At 39.6% G+C, this 20,190-nt stretch overlaps 1 protein-coding gene across 1 annotated transcript in view; it reads left to right on the top strand.

Moving 5' to 3' along the window:
* Window positions 1-7,924: 7,924 nt before the first annotated feature.
* Window positions 7,925-20,190, top strand: part of LOC142139032 (taste receptor type 1 member 3-like) — a 46,828-nt gene continuing 34,562 nt past the window's right edge. The window contains exon 1 of the mRNA XM_075196695.1: window positions 7,925-7,950. Coding sequence (XP_075052796.1) covers window positions 7,925-7,950 — 26 coding nt within the window. The remainder of the gene's footprint in view (window positions 7,951-20,190) is intronic.

Here is a 20,190-nt window from a genome sequence, read left to right as displayed (position 1 = left end):
TGCTCATCTGCCGTCCCTCCCCCCGAGACAATAGAACGGACTTACCTGCTGTGGAGTCCTCTGTTCAGAGCTGTTCATAACAGGCAGTCTGGCAGCAATCGCTGCTAGCTGTCTGTCAGTGTGGCCGTGGGCGCTTCTTACTCAAGTCACGTGAGATGTGGAAGTCCTGATCTCACGTGACAAGAGTAAGAAGCACCTGCAGCCACACTGACAGGCAGCTAGCAGCGATCGCTGCCAGACTGCCTGTCATGTGATAGTGACAGTCGGGACTGCTCCTTTAGACCAGGGGCGGTCCCGATGACTCCAGCTGCCACATTTGATTATTCTATGTATTATAACCATCTATTAGTATTCTCATTTGCTTTAATCATTAAACTATTCATGTTGTGAAAGGTGGTATCTTGCTACTGACATTTAAACATATACAACAACTTTTAAAACTTTTAAAATCAACCCTTCTTGAAGAGCAGCCATTGTTTGATTGTTTTGATTGTTTCATATTCCACACAGTAACATTTAAGTTCATTCTGAAAGTGAAATTACATTTTCTCCTCATGTACTTGACACCATAGTGAACTAGTGAACTATGATTCCCAACTAAAAATGGGAAATGGCTCTTAAACATTTAAGGCCCTTAGCCTGTAGTCAGTGGCATTATGAAAGATGAATGTATAATCCTGAAATTAAAGGTCTATACATTTTCCCACAAATCTTCAATACAAACCCTGAAACACCCATGATTTTTTTGACTGCAATGGTAACTCATAGCAAAAATGTGCACTCATACATAATAACACCTCATATATAACACAAATGATCATCAAAACCGTCAACCTCTTCCTTGCAAATTGAGCATTTTTAGAATGCAACTCTAGTACTCTTTGAAAGAACACCCATGCTGTCACCATATTGACTGGTACAACAAATAACAGTGCTGTACAGCGCTAGTCTATTGTACAGCTTTAAGCTATTGCACAACCTGAGAAATATTCTGCAGCCAGGGCAATTGAAATCAGCACATGATTGCATGAGACAGGCCTTAAAAAAAATAAGAGAAAAGTGATTGTCCTTGGTGGTACGGTAAGTTTTTATACCGAGAATGTTGTGCTTCAAGATGAACAAAACTTTGATAAGTGAATATGCTGAAACACAAAAAAGTGTAGCAAAAATTATGACCAACAATGTGACAGCAATTTAAGTTCCCCCTGTTGGTATTTCAAAGGTACTACACTCCAAATAAAGTCTATACCGTGTGATCAATGTAAACTACAGGAATTCCATTATGTGTACACTCTCTGAGAGCTATGAGAATTTGTGATTCTGGTAGGTGGTTATACCTCACTTATTTAGGAAAAAACGGTACTTCTGTATTATATGAAGCCTTTGATCTGTATGTTATGAAGTTTTAGTTTATTTATATGTTGAATAATCACGTTGATGTGAGATAATACACTACCTCAATATTGCTCTTCTTTTACTTGGATTGTATTGTATCGAGAGATATCATTATATGATGCTGGGATTTGTCATCATACGAACCCTTGGGAGTGAAGAGAGAATCCACAGATTCAAAGATTGTGACATGAGATAAAGAACAGAGTTTTGAGTAAACATACCCACAAATGGGAACTATACCCCAGAAGTTGTCTACACACCATTGGTGCACAGATAGTCTACCATTATTATAGACACCTATAGATGTGTGGTGATTGGGTATTTCTTAGGAATATAAGTGGAAACTTATTACACTATATCTGGTATTATTTCTTTTTTCACATATGATCCATTGATTGGACTGTGACTTCTAAGGTAACTAAACTTACTGTGTTTTTTAGGTAGCACCAATGGTTGTATATATGTTTATTTATGTATTTGCACTTTGAAGTGTGTTTAAGGTGATCAATTTTTTATACTTCCAAGGCAGCCATCTAAACAAGGAGCGCTCCCTAACTTTACATATTTTCTCTATTTTGTTTTGTACAATGAGGAAATGATGATATATTTTTTTAATGGAAGTTACAGTCAACACAGCATTCTAACAACCTAATATGAGTATAATAGGGTCAGCAGACACAACCATATGTAATAACCCATGACGTTATTACTTATTAACTTTTATTTATATAGCATCAACATACCACATAGCACTTTGCAATTATGAGATAAACATGATAATAAAGTAATAATTGGTATTAACAGGCGGGCAAAGCAGTAAGACATCCCTGCTCGCAGGCTTACAATCTGTAGGGAAATATGAGTTTGATACATCAGGTTAAGTATTACAAACTGCATATTGGGTCCACCAGATCTCAACAGTAAACACCAGTGTGCACATAACATCACACTTTAATCCAAGAAAATTTTTCAGTTACCTCCCTTTGATTCCTACGGTTGCTTCCTTTTCCAGTGACATCTCTTGCAGCTGAGTTGGGTTCACCACATGGAGAATACCGTTTCACAGCAGCCGTTAATGTGACAAAGTCTATAGTGTGTTTTGTATTTTGCACAAGCAAAACCTATTACATCATGGCATTGAAACTAATAAGTCCAGATGCAATAAAACTGATAAGGAGGCTACCGCAAAGAACAACTAAAAACAAATTCTACTGGAAAACTGTTGGAAATTTTATAGCCAAATCTGGAATGAAGTGAAAATTCCACAAAACAATTTTTAAAGTTCCACTTATCTCAATTCACTGCATTATATAAAGACACAAAGGGGACATCCTCTTTATGAAGGGAATCATTAAGGAGAGCAAAGCATAAAAAAAGGAGTAACTTTGCACCTCATCATCATCATCATTATTTATTTATATAGCACCACTAATTTCGCATCGCTGTGCAGAGAACCCATTCACATCAGTCCCTGCCCCATTGGAGCTTACAGTCTAAATTCCCTAATATAGACACACACTCACACTCACAGATACTAGGGTCAATTTTTGATAGCAGCCAATTAACCTACCAGTATGTTTTTGGAGTGTGGGAGGAAACCGGAGCACCCGGAGGAAACCCACGCAAACACAGGGAGAACATACAAACTCCACACAGATAAGGCCATGGTCAGGAATTGAACTCATGACCCCAGCGCTGTGAGGCAGAAGTGCTAACCACTAGGCCACTGTGCTGCCCGGGTGCATCCTCTTTATGAAGGGAATCATTAAGGAGAGCAAAGCATAAAAAAAGGAGTAACTTTGCACCTGGGCAAAACCATGTTGCATTGGATGGAGAGGTAAATTTAAAATGTGGGAACAGATTTATAGTTGGTGTAGGTCATGTCCTAGATCAACTTGAAATTTCAGTTTAAAAATAAAGCTATCAAGTATTTGTGTGCTACATGAAAAAAAGGCCAGTACTTAACTTATGTGAAAAATAATAAACTAGTTTGCACCCTTTGTAATGTAATATGGTTTGTCACAGAGAACATTTCCACCTTTTATTTCCTTAATGACTAAGGGCCACTATATCTATTAACAGTCCAATCAGATATAGCTGCACAGAATTAAAATATTACACGGGAACATAATATCACCAAGTACATTTTACACAACTGTAAAATCGACACAATGAAGTAAAGTGACTGTTTGGCACTTTGAATTTATTGAGGATCAAACAAATGAATACATTTTTTGTAACACCTTCCTTACATTAAAAAAGATGCAAGCATTTTGTTAAAGAATTCAGCTCTGAAAACCTGTGATGTTTCCTGACATAGATTAACTTTAATAAAGATTTTTTGTTAAAATAAAAAAGTTACTTACAGTAGAAATTAAGAGTTGGAGGGATACTACAACATTTGAACACTGATTAGAAGGAAAAAATATCCCAAGGGGGCTCAGAATTGTTAAAGCACCCACACACAACACTAAAAATAAGGATTCATTCCTTAAACAATGGAATAATAATCACAAAGTAGATGAATAGGAGATAGTCTAGATGACGTTGAATATGACATATCAACAGTATATGAAATTAATTCATGAAACAGACCCTCCAATCACAAGGATCTATGAAAGTATAAAGGAAAACTTATGCTTTCTGCAGATCACTGATAACACATAAAACAAAAAAATTCCTACATATAGATGTAGACTCTTTTAACAAAGGAAACACTAATTTCCAACACTGAACCCAGCGATACCCTTCTAAACTGCTTTATAGGACATAAAGACAAAACAAAGAATATAAGAGAAGAGTGCAGTAATACATTACACATTAACCATTTTTTAGAGTTCAAGACGCGCCCCTAAAAATAGCAAAGGAACCCCCAAATAGATTGCAAAAAAACCAAAAGTAACAACAGGGAGAACAGAAACCTTGACAAAAAAAAGGCAAAACATCAAACAGACAAAATTAACACACTTCACCCAGACATAGGAATCATTCATTTAAGAACACTTCCACTAAACGATGCCCACAAATCACTTTTACAGAATGGTCTCACATTTGCACAATAAGTTCACTGAATTTCAGATATATATTGACATACAGAAATTCATGAGAAACCTTACCCTGAAAAAGTATTTTCAGAGAACAAAATAAATCAGAAACAGCAACTTCAACATTCAACAAATGCACTCACACATCGTTAAGACCGTTTTACCCAGCACACATAAAGGAAATTATATCACTATATTTCAATGATTAGTAGAAGATGACATACAACGCATCAAGAATGAACACACAACAAGAAAGAAAAAAATTGAACCTTACCAGACAAGAAATGGATACCTTAAAAGATTGAAAGAAAAATCAAAACATACAGTCATGGCCAAAAGTTTTTAGAATGACGCAAATATTATTTTTCACAACCTATCTGATTATCAGTTATCCTGTAAGTTTTCAACATATTCAAAAAAAAATTACAGTTGTTTGAATGTCTCTCCTGTTTCTATTTCACATTCAATTACTTAACAATAAAATTATGAGAATTTGCTCTTACCAGACCCACAATGTAAATGAATGAGAATGGGCCAGTCCATTCATAGTGAATTAAAGCAGCTTCTCTGTGGATTTATCATGAGAAAACTTCTCGGAAAGTTGTCCACTAGGAGCAAGTTCTTTTCAGTTTGTCAAGATTGTTTTCCCTTCACTGGATACTACAACACAGAAGAAAAATAAAGAGGAAAAGGAAGGATCTTGGTGAGAAATTATTTCAAATAATTAAAGGTAACATTGAGATTAAACCTGAGGAAAAGACAGATGTGGTTAAGAAATGCATTAAGTGATATACAGTCATGGCCAAATGCTTTGACAATGACACAAATATTATTTTTCACAAAGTCTGCTGCCTCAGTTTTTATGATGGCGATTTGCATATATTCCTCTTTGCCATGACAATGAACTTTATCCCAAAAACAACATTTCCTCTGCATTTCAGCCTTGCCACAAAAGGACCGGCTGACATCAGGTCAGTGATTCTCTCATCAACACAGGTGAGAGTGTTGACGAGTACAAGGCTGGAGATCACTCTGTCATGTTGATTGAGTTAGAATAACAGACTGGAAGCTTTAAAAGAAGGGTGGTGCTTGAAATCATCTGTTAAACATGGTTATCTGCAAGGAAACACGTGCAGTCATCATTGCTTTGCACAAAAAAGGACTTCACAGGCAAGGATATTACTGCTAGTAAGATTGCACTTAAATAAACTATTTATTGGATCATCAAGAACTTCACGGAGAGAGGTTCAATAGTCTTGAAGAAGGCTTCAGGGTGCCCAAGAACGTCCATCAAGCGCCACGACCGTCTTCTAAAGTTGATTCAGCTGCAGGAACGGGGCACCACCAGTGCAGAGCTTGCTCAGGAATGGCAGCAGCCAGGGGGCAAAGACTTTTGGAGGATGACTTGGTGACAAGAAGGCCAGCAAAGAAGCCACTTCTCTCCAGGAAAAACATCAGGGACAGACTGATATTCTGCAAAAGGTACAGGACTGGACTGCTGAGGACTGGGGTAAAGTCATTTTCTCTGATAAATCCCCTTGCAGATTGTTTGGGGCATCTGGAAAAACACTTATCCGGAGAAGGAAAGGTAAGCACTAGCATCAGTCCTGTGTCATGCCAACAGTAAAGCATCCTGAGGCCATTCATGTGTGGGGTTATTTTTCAGCCAAGGGAGTGGGCTCACTCACAATTTTTCTTAAGAACTTAGCCATGAATAAAGAATGGTACCAAAACATCCTTCAAGAGCAACTTCTCCCAACCATCCAAGAACAGTTTGGTGACGAACAATGTCTTTTCCAGTATGATGGAGCGCCTTGCCATAAGGTAAAAGTGATAACTAAGTGGCTCAGGGAGCAAAACATTGATCCAAGGCCAGCAAACTGCCCAGACTTTACTCCCATTGAGAACTTGTGGTCAATCCTCAAGAGGTGGGTGGACAAACAAAAATCCACAAATTCTGACAAACTCCAAGCATTGATTAGGCAAGAATGGGCGACCATCAGTCAGTATGTTATCCAGAAGTTGATTGACAGCATGCCACGGCGATTTACAAAGGTCTTCAAAAAGAAGGATCAACACTGCAAATATTTACTCCTTGCATAAACATAATGTAATTGTCAATAAAAGAGTTTGACACTCATGAAATGCTTGCAATTTTATTTCTGTATACCATAGCAACATCTGACAAAAATGTTTAGAAACACTGAAGCAGCAAACCTTGTGAGAATTAATAATTCTCAAAACTTTTGGCCATGACTGTAATCATTAAACCAGCAGTTAAAGGGGGGGATATTGTCATCCAAGACTACATTTAACTTACTAAATGACCCTGACACATATGGGAAACTCCCAATAGACCACACACAGAATTTAAAACTTGAACTTTGCTCATTTTTAAACCAAAGTTTAGCCACATGGATTCTTAATAAAAGCGATCATCAATACCTTAACACAGAACATCCAAAAATTCCAGTGTCCTTTCACCTCCCCAAAACACATAAATATCCACCTGGCTTGCTGATAATATTGGGTATTGAATCAGTAACATCCAACCTATCTCACTATATCAATCATTTCTTACAAGACATAGTCACACAACAACCTTCCTACTTACAATATAGCACCCATATCCTAAAACTTAAAGATATACAATGGAATTTTGATTATACGATCGCCACTAGCAACATCAAATCCCTGTATACCTGTATTGAGCACAAATAGAGTGTCACGGTCACTAGAGTTCTTGACCCAGCTTTCTGCCAGTTGTCACCACTACTCTCGAGGCGGGGAGTCTATCGAAGCGACTGGTCTTCTCCAGGGAACCCTGCAAGAGGGTTTGGGTTTCTGCGGCGTCACTACGCAGGTCGCGGCCCTCAAGAGAGTGCAGCAGAGCAATTGAGTACAGCTTAATATAGAGATAGACGGTAATAATGATGCAATGATATTTAAAAGAGCAATTGTATTAATATATATGTAATAGTTGTAACAACAACTGCCCGAACCAGCAGCAAAATGAAACAGAACTATGGAATAAACAAACAGCAGTAAAGTTATCCCACATGAGGCTAACAAAGTCAGTCCATAGAAAAGAATATAACACGGCAGTGATGATAAATCAGGAGTAGTCCATCTAGAGGAATATAGCTCAACAATGATATTAAATCAGAGGTAGACCATCTAGAGGAGTATAGCATGGCAGTAGTGGTAAATCAGGAGTAGTCCATCTAGAGGAATATAGTACAGCAGTAATGAAAAATCACAAATAGTCCATCACGAATATGGTTGAAAGGTATCCGGCCAACGAGTGAGATACAGCGATCACTACAGCATACCACAGGAGGCAGGTTTACCCCGGAGATGGCTGAGAAGTATCTTACAACAGATGAGATGTAGCGGTCTCACGGATGTGGCTGAGTAGTCTCCGGTCAACAGATGAGATGCAGTGGTCACTATGGCATACAACAGGAGGCAGATTTACTACGGAGATGGCTGAGAAGTATCCGGCCAACAGGTGAGATGCAGCAGTAGATTAAAAGACCAGTGTAGTGAGGCGGAAACGCTGAAAGTAACTACAGACACAGGAACAGAGAGCACAGCTGACACGAGGAGGTGAGAATCAAGATCAGACAATTAAGGAGGGCTCAGAGGTGCTTTAAATAGAGAAAAGGCAAATGGATAGCCAATACAATTAAAGGGAAAGTTACAAAAGACCCTCCAAATTAGCATATGCACAGAACCACAGTCAAGATGGCGGACGGCCGCGGCGCAATACAAGCGCCGGCAGAGAGGCAACTGGCCCAACTCTAGGTCTGGCAGTCCGGTGAGTGACATAGGGAAGCAGTAGTACAAGATTTGTCCTAGAGAAATCAGTGAGATTTCCACAAGAACAAGTAGACTTCATTAAACAAGACATTTAATATATATTAACAAGTAAATAGTTTTGGTTTATTGATACACTCTATGTTCAAAAGCGGTGCACAACAATGGGAACTAAGTTTGTGCCAACTTATGCCATTACCTTTGTGAGCTGGTGGGATGAAGTCCACATATGGAACCACCCCACGTTTGGCACAAATTCAGTCCTCAGATAGCATCATCTTCATGTGGAAGGTATATCATATTCATGTGGAAGCAGAATTATTCAAAAATTTCCTCCAATATTTGACCAATAACGACAGAAACCTCACATTCACTACAACTACAAGCAGTAAAATATGCCATCTTCCTAGTCCTGGAAATTAAAAAATACAGGAACAAAAAAAACCAATATCGCACTTTAAACCAGTAGACTGCAAAACCTATATTTTAGCCTCCAGCAATCACCAGCCGCAGTGGCTGAACAGTATACCTCTAGGGCAATTTACACGCCTCTGAAGGAATTGCTCACAATTGGAAAAATTTGAAAAGCAAAGCCAAGTTTTAAAAATAAATTTTCTATAAAAAAAATATGAGCCAAACATAGTGGAAAAAGCATGCAAAATCACAAAAGCATTAAATATCATCTCCTTGCAAGACTACAAAACAAGGCAAGGACAAAAAGAAAGCTACCGAGCACCGTTTATCATGCAATACTCAAATGCAGCAAACAAGATAAAACACATCATTCAGAAACATTGGCGTGTATTATGAGGATGAAACCCTGTACAAAATCCTTATTGATGTACCTAAAATCATCTTCAAAAAAAATTCCCAACCTGAGACAGAAATTGGTTTCTAGTGTCCTGAAACCAATTTAAAACAGTGCAGAGAACTGGTTACGAATGTAATCACAAAATGATTTTTTTCCAGCACGAAATGTATAGGATGTAAAACTGGACAACACCAATACAAAACCAAAAAAATACTTCAAATCAGCAGCACCAACAAGGAATATACCATGAAAAACAGAATAATTTGTGACACCAAAAACGTGATTTATCTGATAAAATGCCCTTGTGGACTGCAATATATTTGACGAATGGGTATTAAACTAAAAACCCTTATTGCACATCAGGAACATTAAAGAAGGGGAAAAAAACACAAAACCTATCTAACCAATTTGAGATAATAAGAACCCCACCTCATTCCAGAGAATTCAATTAATAAAGCCAGACTGGAGAGCGGGGGGGCAAAGCAGGTTACTCAAATCATGCAGAAACCACATGCATTTGGAAACTTGAAACACTCATCCCAAAAGGATTAAATGTGACTTTGAGATAGCATTGTTTCTATAATTACCACAGGACAGAAGAAGCAAGCACTACCTCAACCCAGAAGATGTCAACAATGACCACTACATAAACATCTATACACCACTAGATGAACATCTCTATATTGTCAAAATAAAAGGAGAATTGTGAATAGGAATTCAATTTTATCTGTTTGTTACCACTTTAATACATGCAAATATCAACACAATATCAGGTCATTTAAACTGAGGAATCCAGAATATTCAACAAAGTACCCAACTGACTACACAACACCTGAGTAAGAAATTTAGTCAGGACCATCTGTATCATCAAGGAGTAAATATATCATTAACTACAAAGGGGCAAAATAGATGACAGGCAGAGAGAACTCTGTATAAGAAAACCGTCTCCAGAATCTACTTTTATTGTTCATTTTTTATGTAAAATAATCTATTCATGGTTATCATTTACTTTGTCTTAGTAAAACCATTTGCATGATAATGTTAACTGACTATTGCCTACAATTGCAAAATGTTTTACAGATCCACACATTAACAAATGAACAGCAGTTTATTGACTGGATATTGACATCAGATAGTTACTGATGATGAGCCTGATTCCCAATGGAACGATATATAAAAAATTGAGTAAGTAGTCTCCTGGACAAAACCATGTTACAATGCAAGGGGTGCAAATTAGTTTTCTATTTTGCCCATAAGTTAAATACTGTCTATTTTTTCATGTAGCACGTAACCATCAACTTTTAGTGTACAAATAAGCTATCAAGTATTTGTGTATTTTTACTTAACTTTCCTTAATGAATCAGGCCCAGTATCAGTAAATAGTAGCCAGCTGAATTCCTGGACTAACATTCACACGTGTCAGCAACACAAATTATGCAAATGATTGGGGTAATTACCCTATCAGTCATCATCTGTGGACATCTTGTTCATCTATATAAGAATACACTGACAATTCGTACATTTTCCCCTGAGAAAGGCGTATGAACATGGCGAAACGCGTATAGTACATTTACTAAAGACCCCGCAACTGAAAAAACTGTGCATTTGATCATCATCCATGGGATTCTGCTTGTACAACAGACGGGACTGAAACACTCTGCTAAGTATCAATTGACGGCACACACTACATCCCCGTGAGCACCAGTGACAGCAGTGGGTATACACCCGCTGCTTACCTCGTCGTGAACTGTTGTAAATGCAACAAATTATTTCTGTATTAACCATTAAAAATGGTATTTCACTATTTACAGATTTTTAATATTTTCCTACATGTGATCCGAATTCTGTTACCTGTGAGGTGGAAAAAGGATCCAGCAAACAAGAAAAAAATACTTCAACATTTCAAGGGAACTATAATAAATGGTTATTTATTCATGCGGATGTCTGAACTGTAAGCTACACACTTTAACTAAATTCTCAGTCATATTCAGTTGACGCATTGGGACTATTTGTTACAGAAAAATGTTTCCGTTAGGATTATTATCGCTCAGAATCGTACACTGAACTTACTCCTAATCGAGATATTAAGAAAATCTGTATTTTTTTTTAACAACCATATATTACAAACTATAAGTGGTCAATATTCGAACTATTATACATATTGTTTTACAGACACATCAGTGTTACATCTTTATCATTACGCTCCAAACCACTATACAATCAGAGAGGTAGATGGCATCAGAACCTATATACATTTTCTGTACAGGGGTGGAACTCTACATCGATCGGCCCCATAGCAAAATGTGGATGTTTCCCCGTGCTCTGCTCTTCTGCCGTTTTTCGACTTCACTGTGCTTGTCCTGAGATGACAGTGGCCACAGGCAGTGGAAATAACTACAGGCTTTGCAAGGTCATTGATGTCCATGAGCCCCCGTCATCTCCAGTTCCCATAGTTGCAGCACAGTCTGCAGCATTGTTAGTTCCATCACTGAACACATATCATATACAAACATTACTACTTTTGGGGAAAAGGAGTCATGGGCAGAGGGTGCATCAGAATACAGTGTAATCCAACTCTGCAAAACAGATCATGTGACTAAGAGGAATCAGTTTACAAATTCTTCATAATATATTTTACATTGACATTTTTTTGTTAAAAATTTTTGTCAGTGTTTATCAATTATTTGGTTAGTGAGTCATGGAAATGTTTAAACAGCATCACTATTTTATTGCATTGCTCCAATGAAGTGTTTCCATTTTGGTTTGTGTTACTTTAAAGTAACATCCGAAATCCTTAAGATTGTTAGGTTGGAGTACCAGTACTATCCGTTTGGGGGACTCTTACTGCACATTCATAAGATTCCATTTCACTGTGGTCACATGTGATGTCTTTATTTTATACCCTGAACTAAAGGCTGTGTCAGGAAATGCAAAACGTGCTCAAAGTACATGTACTCATCACACAGAGCAGTTATAATAGGGAGTAGGGCATAAGTCCATATCAAAATAAGCTATTTGTTACCTTTGGACCAGTAAACCAACGCTAGACAGACTGGGATGGGCTTTGCCTATCAAATTGTGATCAGCCCCAGCCCATTCAGCATTCAGTAATGACCTCTATGGCCTCTATGGATAATAGTGGATATTTAAAAAAACCTTGAAGAGGCTACTAGCCACACTAAAGCATTGGGGCTCTGCCTGGCACCACTAAGATGTGGGTACTAGGGTAGTAGTTAAAAAGTAGGACTATGTAGTTGCAACTTTCACACCCACTATAATAAGACCAGGGTCACTATTTACTATTATATAATACAAAAAAAATAAAACAATGACAGAAGGGCTAAAAATAAATTATTCTGGGCAGCACGGTGGCTCAGTGGTTAGCACTTCCACCTCACAGCACTGGGGTCATGAGTTCAATTCCTGACCATCGCCTCATCTATGTGGAGTTTGTATGTTCTCACTGTGTTTGTGTGGGTTTCCTCCGGGTGCTCCGGTTTTCTCCCACACTCATACAAAACATATTAGTAGGTTAATTGGCTGCTATCAAATTTACCTTAGTCTCTCTCGGTCTGTGTGTGTATGTCACGAACGCCCAGCCTGTCCCAGATACAGCAATCTGAACAGCTGTCCGTCACCTTAGTTAATTAACAATGAATACACCTTTCCTGCCACAACATAGGATTTATTAAAGTGTCCTTACATTCACCAGAAACACTTATTAATATTTCACACTAAAATCACATACACATGTAGCATGAGCCTCCCTGGGCTTCATAAATTCACAAAGAATCATGGAGAAATACGCTAGATTAAACATGTTTAATCTGAAAAATATTTCCAAGGCTTATTTACAAAAATTTATAACAAGACATACAAAAGGTTGCACAAATGAGTTTCAGAAAATAAAATAGGAAATAAAATCAGATTTACTATTTACTAGTTAAGACCTGATGCGTCAGGGAACACAGCTGAAAAGTATGGGACATTTCAGTCTTGATAGACTTCCTCAAAGAAATGAACACTGTACTACTGAAACGAGGGATTTTTAAACCATTTCTTGTTGGCTCTTCACCCCCCACCTTAGGAATGTTATTTTTACCTAAGTTAGATAGATGCCCAAATGACACAGGGCTTTCGAAGTAAATTATGGATGTCCTGAGACCTGGCATTTCATAAGACCTGAGTTATCACCTCTGCTCGTTCGGCCTGGCTATGTCTCACTACTCTGCATACACAAGCTCCTCAGAGATTTTATATGTCTCTGGGCCTGGCTACTTTCAAAAGACCATTGACACTCGCCTAGGTCAGACTCGGGTCAGTTAACAAAATGCACTTTGAAAGGTTACATAAAATATTCACAGTGTTATACATAAATTCAACTGAAAATAACAATCAGTCATTAGATAAACTACATTTTGTCACAGTGTATGTTCGGGGATTTAGACTGTAAGCTTCAATGGGGTAGAGACTGATGTGTGTGATTTCTCTGTACAGTGATGCAGAATTAGTGGCGCTATATAAATAAATGATGATTCTGATGATGATGATGATGATAATGATTTCCTATATTCAGAGATATACACTGTAACAATTCAAGTGACTGGGAATTTATTTAGTAAGTCACATTAATTTCAATTCAGCCATTTATTTCACTACAAAGTACAGTGAAAGGAACTGAAATGTCGTCAAAATGTGATAACAATCCACTATTGGTTTAATTAGTTACTTAAAATCTACACTCATGAGTTTGAAACCCCATTCAAATGAGTGAGAAAACATTGTAATAAATAAGAATCTTTAAAAGTGTATATACTAGTGGAAAATAAATAAGTGACAATTAAATTTTCATTTTTGAACTTTTTGAACTTTTATTGTCATGCATATTATTGTCACACCATATATTATAGTATTTCATATTTAGGGGCATATTCAATTAGCCGTGGAGTGCCTCCGGATTGGTTTAGAAAGAACTCTTTGGCAATGTAATATTGCAGTTCTCCCCATAGGGATGCGAGGAGAAATCTGCGATGTTGAGTTACAGTAGTACTGGAAAGCGTGTATAGCCTCAATGTTTGGTGGGGCATCACGGCTAATTGAATTTGCCCCTAAATATGTATACTGGATGTGGATATATAGCATTTCTATTCTTATTAAAAGTCTTGCTTTTATTTAAATATATTTATTAATTATTTAGTATATATAGTGCACTAATGCTGTGCGATTTCAAGTGACCAAGGTTTAGTTTCGCCGGTCACATTCATCTCAATGTGGCCATTTATTTTGTGTAATGTTAACTATTGCACAGTTTCACACAGTAATCTGTTGCTCACTTTCTGTATGCCCCTCTCCAGCCTCATACATGGAAAGTGTAGCTGAAATGTGATAGCATTCCACTAATTGTAACCTACAGTCGTGCACTCAAAACTCTATCGAAATGAATGGGAAAACTCAGTCATAAATAGATAACTTTAAAAAATGTTTTTACTGTCATATATTGCAACTTAAATACATTATACTACGCAACTTTTAAGTTTCGAAATGAGCTTTTATGTGTGTTAAATTACTTTTAATGCCATTGTTATTTAGATAATAAGGTCAATTCTCTACATTCACTCAACATGTCTGAAGCTTTTCAACATTACATATAGATTATGTATCGTAACTAGTTTAATATTATATAAACACAGATCATTTTCAGCCAGTAATCAACTTATCCCTCTCAATCTTAGATTTTCCCCAGGCCTCACTATTATTCTCACACTGGACAAAGGTCAACATACGATTTCTGAATATGGGACCAAAGTAGGAATATTTCCAATCTTTGCAAACATTAAAGTGACCCATAGTCTTCCTTCAACATCATTCCATCAATAGTTACTAATAAGATATTTCTTTCAAGCTACAACTAATAAAACCCCTATTAGATTTTTAACTCATCTAGAGGCCTCATATTCACCCTATATCATCCAAAAATATTTTGTAAGATAAAATATAAAAAGATACTTATGAATCTGTGATAAAAACATAAATGAGGTTATGGATGCAGAGAATTGGTTGGGCATATGGACCAGAGTTGCAAACTCTTCTATCTTCTATCTGTGCGTGTAAAAGAAAATACGTCGTTATGTATAAACGCCTATATTGCTAATACCTAGTACAAGACAGTGTTAGGAATACACTAGCTAGAACAATCATCATAATGTAGAGCCAGGAATCAGGAGCCTGGAAGCAATTGGAGCAGAAGGTACAGGACCAGGAAGCTAGCATGCAAACTGTCACAGGATGTTTCGAACTGAAGCCCACCTGCAGGTATTAACGCCGCTACACAAGGAGGTGCAGAGTCTAACACACCACCGATCTTCACCAGGGACCCCCGAAAGGGAATTTGGGTTTCATCGCAGGTGGCGTGCAGATCGTGGCCCTCCAAGGAAGCTACCAGTGAGGTGAATGGTGGACAATCGTGGTCAGACAGGCAGAAGTCGTAACCGTGCAGACAAGCAAAGTATCAAGGAGCGGACAAAGCAAAGTCAGAAGGCCAGGGGTCAAAACCAGGAAGCAGGGAACAGACCAGAGGAGAATCCAAAACGTAGTCAGGACAAGTCGGTTCGGTACACAGGGAGTCAATCAGAAAGTAGATAGAACCACTAGATGGCAGAAGCATAGGAGACATACTTACTCTGGCACCCTAATGGTGCCAGGGTCTCCTTTATATATACAGGAGTGTGTGTTCATTGGTGGGCAGTGAGTCGGCGGTCAGCTACTCAGACCGCCGACCGGAAGCCAGACAGCGTGTCCCGTTGCCATGGCAATGCCACGCATGCGCCCTGGCCGTCTCAGGTTAGCTCAAGGATTATTGAGTGAGATCCTGCTGTCTCAATGAGTATTGACTAATCTTCCCTGGAGTAGCGGAGTCTAACAAAATGGGATGTGTTCACCAGGGATTCCTGCAAGGGAATATGGGCTCCTGCCGCTCCCACCTTGCAGGTCGCAACCCTCCAGGAAAGCTCCCAATGTGACAGTTAGAGAACAAGTTACATAGCAGAAGAATGATCCAATTCGAACATCAAATGTTGGTAACGAAGATTTACCATTTTATTATAAAACATTAATACAAGAGTTCAATGAAGACTTGAATAATTTGCAAATGATGATCTCAAAGACATGCAAGAATAGTAACTGTCAGCAACATTCATTAATACAAGCTGCACATGCAATAATCAGAGTCTCCATTAGTAGTAGAATTGAGGCACAGGAATAAATAAAGTCCAGACATACTCAGCCACGATAGACACAACTTGTCACTGGTTGTGGAGCTGATAACGGTAGTCAACAATGCAGGCCAAGGTAGATAACAGATGTGGATCATAGCATTTATCACAAGCAGTGGAACAGGTATGCAGAGATCAAAACAGTCCGACATATAGCAACGATGAACACACAGCAGTGATGAACAGCAGCTTACCATTGATTGTGGAACAGGTGACAATAATCAGCAATGCAGGCCAAGTAGGTAACAGTGTAGATCATAGCGTTTACCACAAGCAGTGGAACAAGTATGCAGAGCTCGAGGGAGTCCAACATACAGCAGCGATCAAGCACAGTTTCCACGGGTATGCATTCCAACAGAGACATCAGAATAACAGATATGACTTGAAGAACCAGCAATGCGAGAATGAAAGGAGAGGCCTTATAAAGGGAGACTGACCAATGGTAAAACTGACCAGCACCCAGGTGTAGTTATCACAGGTGCAGACCATGACTAATAGTCTGCACTAAAACCAGAAATAAAAGTGACAGTCAGTGTTTAAAGTCTTGGGTAGAGATACCCGGGGAGCGGAGTGTGACAGGCCGGCTGGAGGAGACGTTCCATTGCTAGGCATAGGAAGTGAAGGGCGACGTCCATCCCCGGCAGCAGTAGAGCAGCGGGGATGGTGCCTGACAGTACACCCCCCCCCTTTTTTTTGGAGGAACCAATTGCCAAAGAATGTCTCCTTTGGAAGGAAGTCAAAAGACGAGGACCATGAAGATCTTCTTCAAAGACCCAAGACCTTTCTTCGGGGCCGAAGCCTCTCCAATGGACCGGGTATTGGAAACGCCCTCAAAGTTTACGTACAGCTGAAATTTGGCTAATCTCACACTCGTTACCAGCCATGGTTGGGATGGGTAGAGGAGAATGGGAAGTACGAGAAAACTTATTAAGAACCAATGGTTTGAGCAAAGAAATTTGAAATGCATTATGAATTTTTAGAGAGGGAGGTTGGTGGAGTCTTTAGGTAACCGGGTTGATAATCTGAATCACCGGTAAGGGTCCAATGAATTGGGGTGCCAATTTCATGGAGTGTACCTAAAGTTTAAGGTTTCGTGTGGACAGCCACACCTTGTCTCCAACTTGAAGGGTGGGGACCAGCCTCCGGCGATGATCTGCAAAGGCCTTGTATTGGTGTGCAGACTTCAAAAGGTTATCCTTGGTGGATGACCAGATCTTGGCCATATCGCGAACCATGGATTGAGCAGCAGGCACAGCAACAGTCTGCGAAGAGAACTCAGAGAGAATGGGATGGGTGCCATACACCGAAAAGAATGGAGAGATCCCGGAGGATGAATGCATGTGATTGTTGTGGGCGATTTCAGCCCAAGGCAATAAATTGCTCCAATTGGACTGGATTTGGGACGAGAAACAACGGAGAAATAATTCTAAGTCGTTCTGTCTGTCCATTCGTTTGAGGGTGGTATCCCGAAGAAAACTTTAAAGCAATACCCAGATCTTTACAAAATTCCCCCCAGAATCAAGATATAAACTGAAAGCCAAGTTCAGAGATTATTTCTTGAGGGCAACCGTGGAGGCAAAATATCTCCTTGATAAAGACTAGGTGAGTCTAAGATCGAATCTGGCAAAAACTGAGGATCACCTGTCCTGGCGTGGATTTAAACAACTCGCATACGGAAGGTAGATGAGGTTCTTGTGGTCGGTAAAGACTGTAACAGGGAAGAGAGCATCTTCAAGAAGGTGGCGCCATTCCTCCAATGCAGATTTTACCGCAAGCAGTTTTTTGTCACCAATGCCATAATTACGTTTGGAGGAGAGAAACTTTCAGGAAAAGAATCTGCAGGGGTGGAGCTTCCCGGAGACAGACTCCTGTGACAGGACTGCCCCTAAACCAATGGATGAAGCGTCTACTTCTAGGAAGAAGTGTCTTTGTTGGTCGGGTTGGGCCAGGAATGGGGTCGAGGAAAACGCAATGCCCTCCGAAGTCCAGTTCCGAGGATTGGCTGATTTCCGGGTGAGGGCCGTGATGGGGGCAATCAAAGAAGAGAATTGCAGGATAAATTGTCTGTAATAGTTGGCGAAGCCAGTAAACCTTTAGACAGCTTTCAACCCCATCGGTCTGGGCCAGTTAATAATGGCAAATAATTTATCTGGGTCCATCTGGAGACCAGCACCTGAAACGAGGTAACCTAAACAAGGAATTTGAGGGACTTCGAACGCACATTTCTCCAGCTTACAGTATAGCTGCCTAGGCTGGAGACGTGATAAGACCTCTTGCACATGACATCGGTGAGATGATAAATCAGAAGAGAATATCAAAAAGTCATCTAAGTATACATCCACGGAATTATATAGTAGATTGTGGAAAATGTCATTGATGAAGGACAGGAATACAGCAGGAGCATTACAAAGCCCGAAGGGCATAACCAGATACTCAAAGTGTTACTCACATGTAGAGAAAGCGGTTTTCCATTCACCCCCTGTTGTATAGGTATTAGATTATAGGCTCCACGTAAGTCCAAACTAGCAAAGATTTTAGAATCGCTGATTCTGTAAAATAACTCGGAGATGAGGGGCAGAGGGTTTCTATTCTTGATGGTGATGGCATTCAATTGCCTATAATCAATGCAAGGGCGCAAAGACCTATCTTTTTTTTTACCAAAAAAGAAACCAGCTCCAGCAGGAGAGGAGGATTTCCTAATAAATCCCCGTTGCCGATTCTAAGCAAGGTAAGTTGATATAGCTTGATTTTCTGGCAGGGATAAGGGGTAAATCCTACCCTTGATTTTTCGGGTAGTAATTCGATAGAACCGTCCCAGGAGCGATGAGGAGGAAGGGCAACTTTGCAGAAGACATCTTGAAAGGTGGAATAGGGGGAAGGTAACTCTGGTTGAGAAGACAGCAACTGGCAAGAAATAGTAGACTGTTTACGTTCTACGCCAGACAGACAAGATTTGAAGCATCGGGTACCCCAAGAGGTAACTTGAGCAGAACTCCAATCGAACTGGGGTGAGTTAAGTTTGAGTCAAGGTAGTCCTAAAATGACGGAATTTACAGACCGAGGGAGCACCAAAAACTCAATAAACTCTGAATGCAGCACCTCTACCGACAGCCATACAGGAAAAGAATCTGGGACACAGAACCATTAGAGACTCAATTCCTATCCATGGCAGTGACAAAGAGAGGCTGAGGCTGGCTTCGAGTTCGCATCTAGAAGTGCGAAGCCAAGGTGGCCGAGACAAATATTTCTGGCAGCGCCGGAATCCACAAAGGTTGAAGTTACATGGGAACAGACAGGAGTGTCCAGCGAGATGTGCATCAGAAAATCCGAACCAGAACTAGAGTAGGGAGTAGTAGCCCTCACTCCAAGGTTAGCCTCCCTATTACCGACTAGGAGGTGGCTTTTCCCGGCCTCTTGGCCCTGTTAGACAAAACATGACCAGGTTCTCCATAATATAGGCAAAGATTTTGCTTGAAGCATCTCTCTCACTCCTCGGGGGAAAGCCGGGAGCAGCCAATCTACAAGGGTTCCTCAGGAGGCCCAGGGTTCTGAAAGAGAGGAGCAAGGCGAGGAGAGAGACAGTTCAAGAGTGCGCTCCCGAAAATGAAGGTCAATCCTGTTGCTCAGGGAAATAAGAGAATCCAGGTCTGCTGGAAGCTTACGGGAGACTAATTCCTCCTTGACACGATCCGCCAAACCTTGCCAGAAGGCTGCCACGAGAGCCTCATTGTTCCATTTTAATTTTGAGGAATTCGTATGACACTGTATAGGGTACTGACCCACCGTCAAAGACCCTTGGCGCATACTCAGAAGACTGGAGGTCGCTGATTATACCAGACCGGCTCGTCAA

This window comes from Mixophyes fleayi, chromosome 1 (assembly GCF_038048845.1).
Source record: "Mixophyes fleayi isolate aMixFle1 chromosome 1, aMixFle1.hap1, whole genome shotgun sequence".
In the NCBI taxonomy this organism is placed as follows: Eukaryota; Metazoa; Chordata; class Amphibia; order Anura; family Limnodynastidae; genus Mixophyes; species Mixophyes fleayi.
Note: the sequence above shows the minus strand (reverse complement) of the source record. Positions and strands in the feature narration are given on the sequence as shown.